Source organism: Aethalodelphis obliquidens, unplaced genomic scaffold (assembly GCF_003676395.1).
Source record: "Aethalodelphis obliquidens isolate GAN/ISIS:26980383/991018 unplaced genomic scaffold, ASM367639v1 scaffold11, whole genome shotgun sequence".
Classification (NCBI taxonomy): Eukaryota; Metazoa; Chordata; class Mammalia; order Artiodactyla; family Delphinidae; genus Aethalodelphis; species Aethalodelphis obliquidens.
The window spans coordinates 23,538,551-23,557,969 of NW_020837955.1; the positions used below are offsets into that span (position 1 = coordinate 23,538,551).

The 19,419-nt window shown below is 39.8% G+C and overlaps 1 protein-coding gene across 1 annotated transcript in view; it reads right to left on the minus strand.

The window, feature by feature from the left end:
* SORCS1 (sortilin related VPS10 domain containing receptor 1) overlaps positions 1 to 19,419 on the minus strand; it is a 576,135-nt gene that overhangs the window by 116,956 nt on the left and 439,760 nt on the right. Inside the window, exons 11-13 of the mRNA XM_027113082.1 lie at positions 18,237 to 18,383; positions 10,326 to 10,428; positions 9,984 to 10,060 (exon numbers count right to left, since the gene is read on the minus strand). Coding sequence (XP_026968883.1) covers positions 9,984 to 10,060; positions 10,326 to 10,428; positions 18,237 to 18,383 — 327 coding nt within the window. The remainder of the gene's footprint in view (positions 1 to 9,983; positions 10,061 to 10,325; positions 10,429 to 18,236; positions 18,384 to 19,419) is intronic.

The window sequence follows — 19,419 nt, forward strand, 5'->3', positions numbered from 1 at the left end:
ATTACACCTGATATCCCCACTCCCAGGCCAGGGCATTGGGTTCAGGAAAATACAACAGGAGCATTTGTGTGGCAAAAGCTTACTTTAGAAGACAAATTGAATGAGTTTTGGCCCTCCTGGGGAGTTAGAGATATGTTAGGAAACACTTGGGTATGGTGGAGGGGAGGTTTTATACTACAGTAGGTATATAGCAAATTGAATAGAGTAGACTATTTGGCAGCCTTTTTTAAGTTTAATTGCTTTCCGTATAAGAATAGATATAAAGCACAAATTATATTTTGTAAGTATTTTGCAAAGGAACTTGGTGGCAAATTTAAGGTACAATGCCCTCCCCCAAGACCCCCTAGGGTTATTGATTATTCTGTGTCTTGCTTTGATCATAAAGATAGATTGAAACAGCCTGTAAATATTTACTGGTGCTAAAGAATAATGTGCTTGAGTTTGTGTTTTGAAGATCTGGCTGATTGAACAGAACAAACAGGTACAAAAACATCTAATTCTTCTAAGAACAATGATAAAACCGCAGACAGAGTTCCTGACCTAGACGTGACCAAGATATACCTGACCACAGGAGATGAAAGAAACTACAAGCGATAAGAAGATTACTTAACCTGTTTAACCTGCTGATGTAATCTGCTTATGTAAATTACTTTTGTTTTATGGCTCTTGTAAGGGATTTTTTGACATGGGAATGGGGTTATTAAGATTGAAAATGAGATTGCTTTAGAGTATAAGTATTTTGAAGTCATGGCAATAAAGCTGACAGATCCTTGCATCCTCTGAGGTGTCTTGTGCTCTGTCCACGCCGACTCCGTCTCCCCTTTGGGTGAAACCTGTCCAGCTGGGGCTGGTCCCCGGCAAGTGGCGCCCGCACAGGGACCTGAAGGGGTAAGTATTATTTCTTTCTCAGACGGATAGGAGTCTCACCGTAGGGTGCTGCAGACCCCCAGTTAAGGAATACTGGTTAGGAAGGTGAGTAAGGCGGTGTCAAGATGGGACACGCTGAGTCCAAAGAGAGGCTCTTATTCATTGATATAGTTAAACATATGATAAATGGAAGAGGAATTAAGGTAACTAACAAGCAACTAACTCAGTTTTTTCAGTTTGTACAGGAGCAATGCCCATGGTTTCCAGAACAGGGAACAGTTAACATAGAAACCTGGCAAAAGGTGGGGCAAACTTTGCAAGAATATTACGATCAAAATGGACCTGAGAAGGTTCCAGTAGATACTTTTACTTTATGGAACCTTATTAGAGAGAGCATTGCTCCCCTGCCTGAAGGTCAAAAGAATCCATATAAATATCCTGCAGAAGTAATAGATGAATGTACTCCGTTACTTTCCCCAAAAACATCAAAAGAAACTGAGGTTTTGGCTGCAGCTTTAAAAGACTGTAACCTTAATGACAATGACTCAGAGGAGGAAAATGAGTCACCTGCTGATACTAAGTCTAATTTGTTAAAAAACCCTCCTTTTGATGATGAATTGCCTCCTGCAGATCAGGATAATTTAGATGCTGCTGCATATGATTATGAAAGAAGAAAGTATGAACCCCATGGTGCTTTTTCAATGCAAGAAACTAAGAAAAATAGGCCTAATTTACAGGATATGCGCCCTTTGGGTCGTCTACCGACCGCCCCACCAGCACCTTTAAGTTCTTCACTTCTCCCTTTAAAAAGGTCAGGACATTCAACTTTAAATGTTAGGGGCCCACCACCTCCACCACCTTTTAATAAAGGTCAAGGCGAATATAAAAGGCATAGGAGAATAAACGGTGAAGATGATGATTATGCTTTTGCAGCCTGCTTTCCAGTCATTTTTGAGGACGGATTTGATGATGATGTATATTGGGATCCCTTGCCTCTAAAACTTTTAAAAGAACTTAAAAAGGCCTGTGTAGATTACGGACCATTGGCGCCTTATACTATGACTCTTATAAATGCCTTGGCAAATAGATGGATGACTCCATATGACTGGATTCAGGTTACAAAGGCCTGTTTATCTGGAGGACAATATTTGCTTTGGAAAACAGAATATGAAGAATTGGTGGCTAAACAACATGCTTTAAATAAGAAAAGGGATAAATTTAATATTACTAAAGATATGTTATTGGGCGAAGGAGAATATGATTCCACCGAACAGCAGATGCATATGGGAAAGGAGGCCTTATGGCAGGTAACTATGTGTGCAGTAAATGCCTGGAAGTCTTTGCCTTTGACTCCAGGAAAAGCCTCCACTTTGACAGATTTAAGACAAAAGCCTGAGGAGCCATATGAGGATTTTGTTTCTCGCTTGCTAATAGAGATAAAAAGGGTGATAACTGATGAGGATGCAGCTAACATGTTAGCTAAACAATTAGCCTTTGAAAATGCCAATCCTGTTTGTCAGAACTTGATTCGGCCAATCAGAAAAACTGGCAGCATTTCTGATTTCATTAAGCAATGTTCTGACGTGGGTCCCTCTTATATGCAAGGGATTGCTTTGGCAGCCGCCCTAAAAGGAGAAACACTTCCTCAATGCATGATGAATATGGTTCAAAAAACAAAAAACCCTAGGGGACCAAAAGGAAATAATTGTTTTGCTTGTGGAGGCGCAAGTCATTTTAGTAGGGAATGTCCTAATAAAAATATACCTCCAGCAGGTCCTGTTAGAATGATATCTCCTGGTAATGTTGGGGTCCCAAAGACTCCTTGCCAAAGATGTGGGAAAGGAAATCATTGGACTAAATTGTGTAGGAGTAAATATCACAAGGACGGACACATTCTTCCCCCTAATGGGGTTTCTACAGTCCCTCAGGCTGGAGCTCAGATGCCAATATTTCCTGCACCTGTTTTTCCAGATGCACCTGCTGAAACTAATTCGGGAAACTTACTTCGGGCCCAACCCCGGGCCCAACAAACAATAGGGGCAATTCACCAGACGCTCAATCCCTTTCTTCCCTCAGGGGAATCGATGAATTGTTTAGGGCCACCCCAGGCAGCGCAGGATTGGACCTCTGTGCCACCTCCGCAACAATACTAACTCCTGACTCTCCAGTCATAAAAATACCAACTGGGATTAAAGGTCCATTGCCCCCAGGAGTAATGGGTTTAATTATTGGTAGGAGTTCAACTTCCTTATCTGGCTTAACAGTTTTGCCTGGAGTAATTGACTCTGATTATACAGGAGAAATTCAAATAATGGTTGCTCCCTCTAATAAGACGCAGCAAATTTATGTGGGACAAAGAATAGCACAATTGTTATTGCTACCATATTATAAGACAGGAAAGAATGTAATTCAAGAAGCTAGGAATGAGAAAGGATTTGGCTCCAGTGATATGGCATTTTGGATTCAAGAGATTAGCAGAAATAGACCTTTGAAAACTTTAAAAATTAATGGAAAAAATATTCAAGGTTTATTAGACACAGGTGCAGATGCTTCCTGCATAGCAGAAAAAGATTGGCCTAGCAGCTGGCCCACCCAACATGCTGACAATATGTTAACAGGTCTGGGAACTGCTCCAGCAGTAGCTAAGAGTGCCCAGATTTTAACTTGGGAGAATACTGCTAATAAACAAGCAGGCTCTTTTTGTCCTTATGTAATACCTGGCCTACCAATTTCCCTTTGGGGAAGAGACATACTTATGCAGATGGGAATGCTCCTGTATAGTCCAGATGACTGGGTCTCCTCACAAATGTTAAAAATGGGATATGACCCAGATAAAGGTTTAGGAAAAAATCAGGAGGGAAGATTATATCCTGTGGTTGCTGAGTCCAAAAATGATAAACATGGAGTGGGCTATCCAAATTTATAACGGGGGCCATTGTTTTAAAAGCAGCTGACCCTATAGTGTGGCTTTCAGAGGAACCTGTATGGGTGGAACAATGGCCCCTAACTTTTGAGAAATTAGCAGCTGCAAAAGAATTAGTAGAACAGCAATTATTGGCAGGACATATTGAACCCTCTAATAGTCCTTGGAATACTCCTATATTTGTTATAAAGAAAAAATCAGGAAAATGGAGATTATTACAAGATCTTAGAGCAATAAATAAAACCATGGAAACAATGGGGGCTTTACAGCCTGGACTTCCCTCTCCAGTAGCCATCCCTGAAAATTATGCTATTATAGTTATAGACTTGCAAGATTGCTTTTTTACGATCCCCTTACATAAAGAGGACAGAAAGAGGTTTGCGTTTAGTGTGCCCTCTCCTAATTTTACCAGACCATACCAACGGTATCAGTGGAAAGTTTTGCCGCAGGGCATGAAAAATAGCCCTACCTTATGTCAGAAATATGTAGACCAAGCCATATGTAATATAAGACAGAAATATAAAGAAATATATTTAATACATTATATGGATGATATATTATTGGCCCATAAAGATAAGGCCTACTTACATCAGGCATTGCAGGATATGATGGAAGCTTTACAGGAGTATGGATTAAAAGTTGCTCCAGAGAAAATTCAAACTGAGCCTCCTTATAATTATTTGGGCAGATTAATACAGGAATTTTCCATTCAGCATATACCTTTTCAGCTAAGAACTGATCATTTGGTTACTTTAAATGATTTTCAAAAGTTTTTAGGAGATATAAATTGGATAAGGCCTTTGTTAAAAATTACTACTGTGGAATTAAAACCTTTGTTTTTGATATTACAAGGAGATTCTAATCCCTTATCCCCTAGAGAGTTAACTGCAGAAGGAAAACAAGCCATAGAAAAAATAGAAAAAGCTTTAAAAAATGTTTTTATTAAAAGATTAGATTATACCAAACCTTGGGATTTAATTATTTTAAGGACTCCAGTTATTCCTACAGGATTATTATGGCAAAATGGACCATTAGAATGGATACATTTGGCTGCTAGTCCAAAAAAGATTGTTGCCTCATACCCTCTTATGGTTAGTTTATTAATTATTAAAGGTAGAAAGAGAAGTAGAGAATTATTTGGAAGAGATATGGATAACATAATTATACCTTATAATAAAGATCAATTAGAGGCCTTGCTGTTGTTAGAAGATTCATTAGGAATAGCCCTGGCCTCCTTTGGAGGTCAGATTTTATTTCATTTGCCTAAAAGTGTATTGTTACAGTTTTTTAAGGAACATATGGTGGTTTTTCCTACATATTACAAGATAAAACCTTTGGAAGAGGCCATATTGGTATTTACTGATGGATCCTCCTCAGGGAGGGCAGCCTATATTATTAATAATGAAAAGAAAGTATTAAATACAGAAAATTGCTCAGCACAACAATCAGAAATTATGGCAGTTATAGAAGTGATGAAATTAACCAGGGATAAAAAAATTAATTTATATACTGATTCCTTATATATAGTTAAATTATTTCCAGCAATAGAAACAGCAGCCTTTCCTGAAAATAAGAGTACAATAATTAAGTTGCTTAAGAGACTACAAAAAAGTATATGGGAAAGAACACAGCCTTATTATATAGGCCACATTAGAGCTCACTCTGGATTGCCAGGGCCTTTAGCAGAGGGCAATGCCTCTGCTGATGCCCTGACTAAAATTTTTATGGTAGATGAAAATAAAGTACAAGAAGCAATAAAATCTCATCAGCTGCATCATCAAAATGCTAATGCCTTAAGATATCAGTTTAGCCTAACCAGAGAAGCAGCAAGGGAAATAGTAAAAAATTGCTCTGTGTGCCCTACACAAACTAATGTACCTCAGCAAGGAGTAAATCCTCGAGGTTTGCGAGCTAATGATCTGTGGCAAATGGATGTGACTCATGTACCTAGTTTTGGAAAGCTGTCCTATGTACATGTCTGTGTGGATACCTTTTCACATGTAATTGTAGCCTCAGCTAGGACCGGAGAGGCCTTTAAGGATGTGTGCCAGCACTTGATGTTTTGTTTTAGTTATTTGGGAATTCCCCGAAAGTTAAAAACTGACAATGGCCCTGCTTATGTTTCTAAATCTTTTCAGCAATTATGCCAACAGTTTGGCATAGCCCATAGTACAGGAATTCCTTATAACCCACAAGGACAAGCTATAATTGAAAGAACCAATCAGGTATTAAAAAATATGATTTATAAATTGCAATATGGAGATTTAAAATATTTTTCTCCTCATCATTTACTTAATCATTCTATGTTTGTATTAAATTATTTAAATATGAATGATAAAGAAAGAACTCCTATGATGAGACATTGGGAGATAAATAAAGAAAATATAAAACCAAAGGTATTATGAAAGGATGTTTTAACAGGAAAATGGAACGGGCCAGATACATTATTAACTAGTGGTAGAGGATACGCTTGTATTTTTCCCCAGAATTTTGATTCACCAATTTGGATTCCTGATCGATTAATCAGACACCCTGAGGTGGGGAACTTATCGAAGCGTCTTTTAGAAAAGAAATTTCACTGCCGAGATGGCGGAGCCACATCCACAGAAAGTGAAACCAGATAGTCTTGTGGCTGCGACGTTAGTCCCCCAGATGAAACAACTGTCACTTATATCATCTTGCGATAAAGAGGTACAAGCTTCTCCAAAACTTTCGGAGAGAAAGCCTTCATTGCCTTCTCGTTCACGAAAGAGAAGGTACGCTGTCTCCACCACTGAAGCGGCTCCGATAACCTGGGGGGCAATTAAAAGGCTTTGCCTGAATGCTGAAAATGCTGTGAATGCTCAAGGATTGCCTTTGACGACTGCTAATTTTTTTGTGGCTATGCTTAGCTTGCTTTCGGTTCAGGTAAGTGCCAATGGTACGTATTGGGCTTACTTTCCAGATCCTCCTATCTTACATGCATGTACTTGGAGAGATTCTATTATTCCAGTAACTTCCTCATTTCCTGAATTGACCGATGGCATTCGAGGAATACAGGGCTATAAACAATTTGTAATCAATTTTAATTACTCATTTACAGGTCAGACTGACTTTCCTCCAATATGCTTTTTTCTTGGCTCAGGGTCAATAGGAAATAGTCAAACAAAGAATGGGTGTTTGTCAGTAGTTGATGCAGGATTCTTGACAGACTCCCCTAAAGAGCCAGTAGGAAGAGATAAAACCACAAGATATCTATGGTCATTGTTAGGAAAAGTTGTAGGACAAAATCAAGTTTATGTTAATAAATATCCAGCTAAAGATGTTCATCCTCCTAGATATGATGATTGTGATGAGGCTGCAGGGAAAGCTACAGATGAATGGATTTGGAAAGATATTAAAACTGGATATCCTTCATGGATATATTGTATGTATAATAAAGAAAATAAAATATCCATTCCTGGAACTAAATATTATATTTCAGATTGGAGTATTAATTTTCCTGAGGGAGATTATAGAACATATTTAGATAAAGCCTTGATATACCCATGGAATGATTCCTATATTCCCCGTCCATTGAAGGTAAATAGATGGAATAATCATGGATGGGTGGCTCCTATTTATACTTTTGTTCATGAAAATAAAACCTATTATCAATCTCAGTTATGGAGATTGCCCTTAACCACTCATAAAATAACGCTAGTTAGAGCTACTACCCATGTGGAAGAGTATTATATTCAAACCTGTGTGTCATCTCCGTATTCCTTATTGCTTTCTAATGATAGTGAAAAATTACAGATTAAGCAGTGTAATATGAGGTTTTATATTACCTGTCAGCAATGCATACTAACCACTTGCATTGTTCCTGAAATGAATGTGTCAACCATAATGGTGTTAAAAAGACCAGCTTATATAATGCTGCCAGTAGCGCTTAATGAATCTTGGTATACAGATATAGGGGCAGAAATTGTAAGACAGGTTGGAGAGCTCATACGGCCAAAAAGATTTGTGGCTACTTTGGTTTTGGGAATTTCCGCCTTGATAGGAATATTGAGTTCTTTTACTGTTGCAACATATGCTTTAGTGAAAGAAGTACAAACAGCACAATATGCTAATGATTTATCAAAAAATATATCCTTGGCTTTAGCAACTCAGGAAGCAATAGATAGAAAGTTAGAAACTAAAGTTGATGCCCTTGAAGAAGCAGTTTTACATATTGGTCAAGAACTTACTGCTTTAAAAATTCACCTATCTTTAACATGCCATAAAAAATATTCTTGGATATGTGTTACTCCCTTAAAAGTAAATCATTCTGAATATTCATGGGAAAAAATTCAAATGCACATTTTAAATGTATGAAATTCTAGTGATTTAGGAATTGATTTGGAACATTTACATAAACAAATTCATGATATTGCAGCCTCTCAATATGATATGAATCCCTCTAAGGCTGCTGCAGAATTTTTACAAAACTTACAAAGTTATTTTAAGGGTAATTCCTTTATGCATATTTTAATAAATTATGGGGCTGCCGGAGTAGTTATAATTTTGCTTCTTATTTCTTTTCCAGTCATCATCCGATTAATTCAAGCTGCCCTCCAGAGTGTATATAAAACCAAAGTGGAATTGCATACTGTCTTTTTAAAAATTAAGAAAGGGGGAATTGTCATATTGGATAACATCTTTAGATGGAAGAAACATAAGAGATACTTTATTCCAACATTATCATTTTTACAGACGAGAAAAGTAAGGTTTAGAGAGAAGTGGTGACTTCCCTAAGACCCTGTAGATGGTAATTGACGGCGCTGGGACTTGCAGCGTTAACAGTGCCCTTTCCAGATGTAATTATTTCAAAGTTTCCAGGTATTACAGGGGGCAGATGTTCTTGTTCAACTCAACAGTAGTCATAAAGTAGTTGTAGTCATAAAGTCTGATCAAAATGAAATCTATCTTTGGGTACGTGTGTCATTGGGTCTCTCCCCATATGTGGAGAGATGAATCTGAGGTCAAATGGAGACCGGTTGAAAACAATTTCTAAGTCCTCTCCATACAAGATGCGTACTGTTTCTCACAGTCACACTGTTAGTATAGCCTTGTCTTTGGTTACACTATAGACATCATTGTTTCCCCTTTGTTTACTTCTTATACCCAAGATGTTTCCCAGGACTATAGGAGAGGCTTCTTTGCTTTGTTTGGGATGTTAGAAGGAAAAAAAAAAAAGACACCCTGGCTCTCTAACTATTGTCCATAGGAAGCTTAATAGTCCATTATATAGCGCCTATATATCTCCAAGATCAAAAGCCCCGGAGTTTCTTAAGCAAGTTTCTTTCCTGCCCCACTCTTCTTAAAGCACGTGAATTGCAGCGCAGATCTATGAAGCTAGGAAATGGTAACGAGACCGTAACATGGATATCTCTATCTAAAATTTAAAGCAGAGTGTTCTTGTTGCTGTGTGATTACCTGTGCATTAGATTTCAATTTAAGGTGCTAGTTACCGTATGATAATTAAATGTCAGTGGCTTATTAACACATATTTATTGAAGTGTAACAACCATGCATTAGGCACATATCTTTTTATGACTCCTAAACCTCATTAAGTGTCTGTTTTATAACCTGGGAGTATCTAATTTTCATTCAGAAGAAAGAGGAAGCATTTAAGCTAAACACATTGGTTGAAAGTAATTCCATTTCTACTTTCCCTAACATATGCACCCTGATGGTTATTATTCTGTCTTTTGCCCATGAGCTTTAAACACCTCAGAACACTACCTGGGTAATGGTTATTTCTATATCACTGCATTCCCCTCGTTTCTGACTTCAAGGCAAGGGGAATTTATGGAGGTAACCCGGTGTTAGGTATATAAGCTCTCTTCCAGGCTTCACGTTCCCTACATAATAAACTGCCCAGAATTTTAGTTTTCATTTCATGGGGAAAATTCAGTCATATCTAATTTGGTTTCATTGTCACTTATAAACTTTCTCACATATACGGTGGGATAAAGGGTCATTTTTATCAAACAAAGAAATCAAATTTCATAAATGTTTGCTTAAGCTCAAAACATTTTGAAAGACATTCATAAAACAAAAAGGAAAAGAAACACATCGATAAGCTTTAGGATTTATGTGTGGATGAATAAGTTCCCAGAATTGAACCAAGCTGGAGAATTTTTATAACATTTAAACTTCAGTAACCAGACCCAGGATACTTTCTTACCTGCCTCCAAGTGTTCCCTGCATCTGAAGAGACAAACATGCTGATGTCGCTGTCTGACAGCTCAGAACCTATGTTTCCTGGAGAGAGCACATCACCATCAGTGAAGGGAACTTTTTGCAAAAGCTAACAATGGGCTATGCTGGCAGTGTGCATTGCCCGAGATGGATTTAGACTGCAAACATTATATCTGAGCAGGGTTTTTCACCATACTTGCCTCAGAGTCAATGGCTTAGGTGCCTTTCAAAAAAATTTTAACTTGCTCATTAAGTTCCAAGCTCAGATATCTAACTTGTTAAAATAAATACAATTTACAGCAGTGAGCAAACCGGGCAAGCTTCTTACCTGAAGCCACTATGATGCTGGGAGCTGTGTCTCGGCTGGCAATGATCCCTGATGTGTAGGGATTCTCAGAGACCTTAAGGTGAAGGTGTAGTGAGCAATAGGGCTGAGAAGAGGAGAAATGAGGGTCATAAAAGCACATCATTTAAATGTTCGTTTAAAGCTCAGATTCAGAGCACCCGACATTCATCCAACCATCCCATCTATCCATCTATCTATGAACCCATCCATCCACCCATCTTTCATTCCACAAATATCTGGTGCCACTAAGTATAAAACAGCTGCCACAGTGGTGAAGGAGAGAGCACCTTCATTTGAAGTCTAATCTACTGATATAATTGCCATTTGGCCATTCAACAAACATTTTAGCACTTTATCTGTAAAACACGCGGTGTAGCTTATGAAAGAGTTACATTGACTGAAGTTTGGTCTCTGCCACCTAAGGAGTATATAATTTAAGATCCTTCTATTGATTATCAAAAGAGAATATTTTAATAGCCATGAGATCAGCACAGACAAAATATGAAATTCTAGAGGATGACGAGCCTATGTCCAACTTTGGATGAAGGGAATTTCCAGGAAAAAATGGTGCCTGAGGCAAAGGTGGGTAGGATATGAACTGCACATGAGATGTTCAGGAGGATAAAGGACATTTCAGGCCTAAGGAAGATCAATAACGAGGAAAAGAAACAGAAGAATTGAGCTGTAATACAACAGATAGTCAGGTAACACCAATGAGGAGAAATGATATATGACATTGGAAAGAAAGTTTGGCCAGGCTGGGAGGGCTTTGAAGAAGTCACTTGGCATCTCTTAGACATTTGAAACCTTGGTCTCACTTCTACAGAAGAAGCCGTATGACGTGTGAAACTGTCCTGACATCCACCAGACAACTGACATAGCGTCTGTGTCAGGGTATTAACCGACCCAGTGTTATTCGATATAAATGTCATTCTTATAGACAAAATGCACTAGTAATAACAACTTAAATAAAAATTTAAGGGACTTGTTTGTGTGTAAAAATCTCGATCAACTTCTCAGATTAAGACATGCAACAGTTTTTCAAAACGGGATAATAAATCTTATACAAATTTCATTTAAAATAGTTCTTGTACTGAGTTGTCAAAAACTACAAGTTTGTGTCTGAACCCACATCTCTTTTCAACTCTCAGGAAGATTATTTCTAATCTTATAGACTTGAGTTTTTGGAATCACCAATGTATCTCTGTTATTACTTTCATTCGGCTCTGTAAGTCTCAGCCAGCAGGTATTCAGAGCGCTACAGAGATACAATGATTACACGTATATGGGACACAGTAAATGACAAACTAAAAATGAAACTCAGGAATAAAAGCAGCCAAAACACCGCTGAAATAAAACAGTGGCTCATAATAGGGTCTCTTCCTCACTGCCAACACAGAGAGTAAAGTCTCAAGGAATGATGATCGGGGCTTCCCTGGTGGCGCAGTGGTTGAGAGTCCGCCTGCCGATGCAGGGGACACGGGTTCGTGCCCTGGTCCGGGAAGATCCCATATGCCATGGAGCGGCTGGGCCCATGAGCCATGGCCGCTGAGCCTGCACGTCCGCAACGGGAGAGGCCACAAGAGTGAGAGGCCCACATACAAAAAAAATAAATAAATAAAGGCAAATAAATAAATAAATAAAGGCAAAATAAAGGCAAATAAATAAATAAATAAAGGCAAAAAAATAAATAAATAAAGGAATGATGATCGTAATAAATTATTGGTTTTGCATGAAAATTTCATGTAAAGCTTTCAAAAAAGGCATTTTTACTCTACAATGTTCCATAAGAGTAAGAAGACCACCCCTATAAGAAGAAACAATCAGACCCAAAAACTTGGCTTCCTTTTGTCCAAGAGGAAGACTAGAGCGGGTACTGTATGTTGTAGAGGCCCCAGGGCAGTGCTGACCAACACTCAGGCAGATGCTGAGAAAGGATAAAGCAGAGGTGTCAGACCATGGTTCCATGAAAATTTTCCTGACAATTGCGGCCTGTCAGGATCTCGTTCTCGGATGTACCACAGTTGATTTTACCATACAATCCTGGATCATCTATCTGAGGTATGCAGTTTTATCCCCCTAAGAGAGATACTCTACAAATAAAGAGGAAACATCAAGTACTACTTTGCATCTTCTGTAAAACCTCACATAGAATCTAAAAAAGACAGTCGATGAACACTTGAAATATCAAGCAACACTTTCAAGTTAGGACACGAAAGACCTTACTTTACCGTTTTACTCAGAACAACGCCAGAAGTACATGGGCTCACGTATAAACCACATCACCAGAATAATGTGAGGATCTCCATGGCATTCAAAGCAGTGATCACTACTTGGGGATTATACCTAGACATACGGGCTTAGTGGAGGGCCTTTTGTACCCCCCAACAGAGCAGGACATCCCTGGCCCAGGGAGCACCCAGGCTGCAGTCCTGAGCCAGCCACTGGCCACGTACTTCATCACCCTGCAGTCTGGAAGATTGTGAACCTAAATTGCCACCTGACCCAAGGACTATTTGATAGAGGTCACTTGCCATTACAAGAGAAAGAGGGCATTTTCAATTAGCCATTTCAACGCTGCTCTGTTGCTCTGGCTTTCAGAGGCCTGAGATGAATTAATTTGGGAAGAAAAGACACCAGTTCATGCAGTAGCAACAACATCAGAAATGATCTTTTTCGTGGACTTTTTTTCTCCACTCTCACATTTGTAGTACTGGATTGCCCCCAACTGGTACAAGCAAAATATTCTGTGGCTTTTTTTTCTCCTTTCTTCCATTTTTTTCAAGGAAGTTATACAGTCCACATCAGTGTTTACAGAAAAACAATGTTAAGTGATTCACATTCACTTCTTTTAACTTAAACTTTTATACTTGAACAGCTTGAGACATTTATCAAAATTAAGTCACCGAAGATTAATACAGGGGTTGTTATAATGGCTATCAGGCCATAGCAAACTCCTGGAAAACACAAGACAAGGTTCTCCAATTCTTAGGCACATCTTTCCCAGGCAGGAGGCACTCTGTGCACCTCTGCCTTCCTGCCGCCTTCTCTCCCATTAGCGAACATATACTGAATATCCGAACATCTTTCCAGAGTTATCTCCAATTCCGTATGAGTTAAAACACAGCTTATCCCAAAGACCTTTCTCTATTTCCCTTGACTTTTCATATTAAAAACATACAGAACTGTACACTGAAACCACCATGACCTAATAGCTGACCCACCAAGAAGGGAGGGACCAGCATACATGTTTGGAAGCTGCCTGCTGCCCTGACTCACGCATAGTCAAGGGGCATGGGATTATCATCAGTTGGTCAATACTCAGAGCAACTAGATCCTTAGTCTTTAATCTTTTCGGGGTCAAGTACAGAGTTTGAGAATCTGATGCAAATTGAGAACTCTCTCCCAAGAAAAAGCACACAAAGGAAGCACACACACAGAGCTTTGCATTCAAATTCAGGGAGTTCACAAACTCTCAAAGCCCATCGTGGACCTCTAGGCTCCAATGACCTTTCTTCTGCCTTATTCTTTTATTTCTTATTTCAACCAACAAAATCTTCTGGCCCTTGCAAGTGTTCAGTAAATGCCTGTTGAATTCAACTGATCCATGAACGAGCTGAGCTGCTGTCTTCCTAGCACTGTGAGTGGCCAGTGGAGAAGTACTAAATGATGCAAGACATTCCCCCGCCATGAAATCAATCAACCTAAAACACCGTTCCGTATCTGAGAGTCAACCAGCTTCTCATTTCACTTCCTCTTTACCCCTAATCTCTGAATTAATAGCTTTACATCTCATCTTCATGGTACCTTTAACCCAAAGGCTCCTAATCTGAATACTGTACTGAAAAGCCAGCTTAGAGCTTTCACAAATAAGGCAGCAGGTAGGCTCCCAGAAAGTATTCCTCAAATCCACATCCTACACACGCATTTGTGCAGTTTCTGCTCCTGAGTTGGAGCATGGAATCCATTTGATTTTTAGTAAGGAGTCAATGGCAAAGTAGAGGGAGGTCTCTGGGCCAGTTGGCTGGGTATGGGGCATTCAGCACTGCTCCAGTTCAGCAGAACGTGGAGAGTCACAACCAGTACAAAGGCGGGGGAAGCAGAATCGAGAGTCTCCTGGGGTAGCTGGCTGCTTAGCTCCAGTAGGAAACTACTAAATGAATCCACGAAGAAGTCACGGCCTCTCTCCATGAAACACTATGCCTCCCCTCAGGGCCTGAGGACTCGTCACAGGCTCAGCTCACATCTCGCCTCTTGGGAGCCCAAGCCTGAGGTTCTGGAGTCAGGTGGACCATGGCCTGTAACACCCCATCTAATTGTACAATGCAGTCTTCAGAGGAAAGAAATCCCTGCTGAACCCTCCAGGCAATCACTCTAAAAGTCCTAAAAATACAGCCTCAAATTACCCTGGATGTCTTATTTCTATAGAATACATTTTACCAGGAACATTCCATTTGGGGCTGCAATTCTGAACTTGTTCCACATTTGTAATAGCCCTGCTGGAAAAAAAATCTCTTTTCTAATCACTAGGCTGTGCTTTCGGTGACACTGTCACTTTCCAAGTATTCACAATCTAAAAATCACTTTTTGTCTCCTCTCTGCTACCAGCTCCCAAGCCTGAGGAAGGTTTTAACAGTCTGGGTCTCCTGGAGCTCAAAGATTTTCTTTCCTATTGTGTGCCTTGGCAGAGTTTTATAAAATTATTGTGGTTTCCCCTTCCTTCTTTCATTTTTCCTCTCCTCACCCTACTGCTGTTTTCTAAAGCTCAGATTAAAACTACATTAAACAACAGGGTTAATGGGGGAGGAAGGTCAAAAGACTCTTGGGTACCATACATCCATGTCTCATTAATTCCTCTTTCCTCAATCTTAACGAGCCTCTACTGATTTGGTCAACTTTGGGGTCAACTGATGTCCATGAGCTTCAGAAGGTGGATATTATGACAAATCTTTCAGTGTGACTATGAATGGCAAGGAAAGGCTCCCACTAAAGTCCAGATATGAAACTCAAACGTCTATTATCCCTGGCGTGTCTGCTTCAAAGACAACACCCTCAACAACAGATGTGTTGAGCACCTACCATGTGTCAAGTATGATTCTTGAGCTAGTTCTTTGGAATGACCAAAAAGACAGCCACAGTCCCTATGCTCATGGAGCTCACAGTGCGTGGGGGAAGGTGGACAAGCAAGTCACCAAATGCACGTGCTGATTTAAGAGAGTGAGGAAGGTCACGAATAAAAAAGACTGGACCAAGTGCAACTTCAGAGAATGCTCGAGGAAGCTCTCCGAGATGAAGGTAATCAAGCAAAGGTCTGAATGCCAAGAAAAAAACACACTAGGAGAGGGGCATTTTAAGAGATATAACAGCAAATGCAGAGCCTGGGACACAAACAAGGGCGGTGAGCTAATGGTATGGAAAGGTGCGCCCTTCTCCCCCACTGTGGCCTATACGGAAGGAAGGAAGGAAAGTCTGGAGACCAGGCAGGAGAAACAGACAGTGGCCAGACCTTGTGGAATCTTGCAGGCCATGTTAAGTATCTGAATTTCATTCCACCCGAATTAGAAAGTCATTAGAAGGTTAAGTGTAGGAGGGACATGCTCCGATTTTTAAAGCTCAGGTTGATACCATTTACATAAAATTTTAGAAAAGAGCAATCTAATCTCTCAGGAAAGAAAGCAGATCAGAGGCTGTCTAGGGGCCAAGGGTGTGGATAGTGCCTGTGAAGAGGCACAAAGCCATGTTTTAGGTGATGAAAATGTTCTGTCTTGACTGTGGTAACGGGTCTATACATTTGTCAAGATTTATCACTGAACTCTTAAAAATGCGTACTTTTTAGGTATGCATGTTTCAACTCAGTAAAGTTGGATTAAAAAAAAAGGTTGCATTGGCTGCTATGGAGAGACGAGATTGCCAGGTAGAGACAGGAGGAACAGCCTGTCACTGTTCCCATGAAGGAAAGGGGAAGGGAAGAATGATGGTGGCTTATATTAGGATGGTCCCAGCCGAGATGGGGATGTGAGCTGATACTGCATTTATAATTCAGAGGCACAGCAGCAAGACTTCCTAACGCTGGGCTGGGGGTGGAGCCAAGAACACCTCCCAAAGTGCTCTGTGTAAGAGGCATTTCTAATGGTCCATTTATGATGCCAGAGCACCCAGGAAAGCCTCTTCAGGTGATATGGTTAATTCTCGCTCATGGACGTTCAATCACCAAAACACATGATGGGATGGAGGACCACGTTGACACTGGTGCATCTCGTGCATCTTTGGCTAAAATACCACATTGCTCCAGTGTGGAACTGCTGAAGGAGGAAGGTGGGCATGTCTTTAAAAGGCTACTGAAGCATGTCTTGTATAGAGTAGGCATTCAGTAAGTGACTGTTACATTTACTTACTCTGCAACTGGATTTGTGTACTTACTCTAACAAATGGCTTTCCCCCACACTCCACCTCCGTAAGTTGCCAGTAATAAGGATAGAAGCTGAGTGGGAGGCTGAATTTCAAACTGCTTCCCCTGATGCGTGGTGACAACTGCGATATCCTCTGCAACTAATAAGGTCAAGCTATGGCTGCTGGCATCTTCTCGACTGGGAGGGTGACCCGCCTACAGCTGTAGGAGATGCACCTGCAAAGTGACTGCTCAGACTTCATGGGACAGAAGGAAGCACGCTGAGTGTGCAAAACATTTAAGTTGAGATTGTATGACGGGTGGGAATATTGATATGAATCAAGCCCTTCTTACTAAAACTAAGAGGTGTCTCTTCTAGCTTTACAGACTGGTCTCTCCTTTTCAGGCGTTTAAATACAATTTTGGAATTGTTTTCTAGAAATTAGCATTTAATGATTCTTTGTTTTACAAGTAATCTCTTCTTCCCCTCCTTCTTCATTCACTCGTAACTATTCATGTGTCAAGTGCAGGGCAGGCCCCAGAACTACTAAGAGGAGTGAGATGTGACCTTATAATCTTTCACTCATTAATCTATTCCCCCTCAGGTAGACAGCAAACTCCTTGAAGGCAAGACCCATTTTTGATCCCTCTCTTGGATACCATCATATAATCAAATACACAAATACATTGATCTGATCTACCTATTGCCCAAATGTTAGACAATTTTTAAAAAGCCATACTTCAAAGCAGGGGTCAACAAACTTTTGTTTTTAAGGGCCAGATAATAAATATCTTATTGGTGGACCGTACAGTTTCTGTCATGACTACTCAAGTCTGCCATTGTAGAGCAAAAGCAGCCATAGACAATATATAAATGAATAAGCATGACTACATTCCAATAAAACTTTATTTAAAGAAACAAGCAGTGGGCCAGATTTGCCCCACAGGCCATGGTTTACCAACACCAACTTTATACAATGACATAAATGAATGGAACATATTATAAAGTGTACTGATTAAGGATTTAAATCAGTGGTTCTTACCTTGGTTTGAGGCATAAATTCCTCTGAAAATATGAATAAACATCTCCACTGGAAAATACACCTACACAATTTTGCATTCAGTTCATCAATTCTACAGCTGAATTTATGTATCATTAGATCCAAAACAGGTTATTCCCAGGAAAGTAAGGGTACGTTTCCCCACCATAGATGGAAACTATCATACTCTCCCTTAAACTACAATATGAGGTTCTCATCAGAAATTGGGCATCAACTGAACATCCTTAAAATGAGCAAGAAACTTACTCATGTTCTCTTATCACTTTGGTCCAATCACAAGAGGCAGAGCTATGCTGCTTTTCTACACACTGCCTTCACACCCTTCCCTGTCCCCTTCTGTTCATCAGCTGAGCAAGAAGCCCTGGAAATATGTTCCTCTGCTTGTTGAACCTCCATCTCCAGCCCTCACCGTGTGGGACATTTTGCCCCAATACGGAGACTCACCAGCAAGCAGTGCACAGGGTCCCCCCTTAGGTCCGTGTCCGGGGCCTGCAGCAAATGCCAGTCTCTGCCTTTGTTGTACGTGATGAAAGTCTTCACTTGGTCGTCAATCTTCTTGTTAGCCAAGAACATTCCCTTTATCCCTGCTACCTGGGAAAAATCGACATGGCTGAAAAATACATCAATTTAAGAAGAAATCTATTTGTTTTACTTAAAAAAAAAAAAAAAAAAAGACTGTCAAATTCAGCTGTGAGCACTTGTCTTGGAGGAAAGAGGGTGAGGGTCATGCTTGTGTATAATGACCCCCTGGGACAGAAGACAACAGACCCGTGCCCCTTGTGGTATGAGGGTCTTAATGCAAATATGATAGAGGCTTCTTATCTCCCCTAAGGTAGGTTGGTAGTAGCTTACTGTTGCCTACAGATAAACTCTAATGCTGTTGGTTCTGTGCTTGACAAATGATAAATAAATAGGGGTTACTTTTATTTTAGGCATAGCACTCATAGTCTTAAATACTCTATCTCACTTAATTCTTATAATGGTCCTTCTGGATAAGTCTCACTTACTCTGTTTCACAAATGAGGAAACTAAGGCTCACTCAGGTAAAGTGACTTGCCCAAGGTCACAATGCCTAATGTTATACAGATAGTAAGTGGTGCATCAGAGATTTTAACCCAGAGCTCTGTGGCTTCACAGCCCCTGCCCTTAATGACTAAATCACTGCACTATCTACAGCCTTGGGCAATTAAAAGAGGTCAGTTAAAACTCAGGATCCAATTACTGTTACTCTTCTTTTTCTGTAAAAGATCTCTCTATTAAGCTACCAAAATACATTGAGCAAAAGAGAACAGCTTTTAAACTTAAAGAAGCAGTGGTTTCCCTAAATTGTCAAATAATCCCTCCTCCACTTCTGTAACACTATTGTTCCTACTATAAACAGTCCTTATTAATTATTTGGCTCTGAAAATATGATTGCCTTCTCTCTTGTTTATACCTTAGGAAAGAGGTAACAATTGAGAAGTTGCCAAACTGTGCAGTAGCAAATCATTAATTGTGTCATGTTTTTCATGCGTTTTAGAACTTAAGAAACATATTTATATATATATTTGTCTCTGCTTGAAATTATGACAACCCAGGAAAACTTGAGGGCAGTGAAAAAAGGGTCTGAAATGTGTTGACAAGTGCA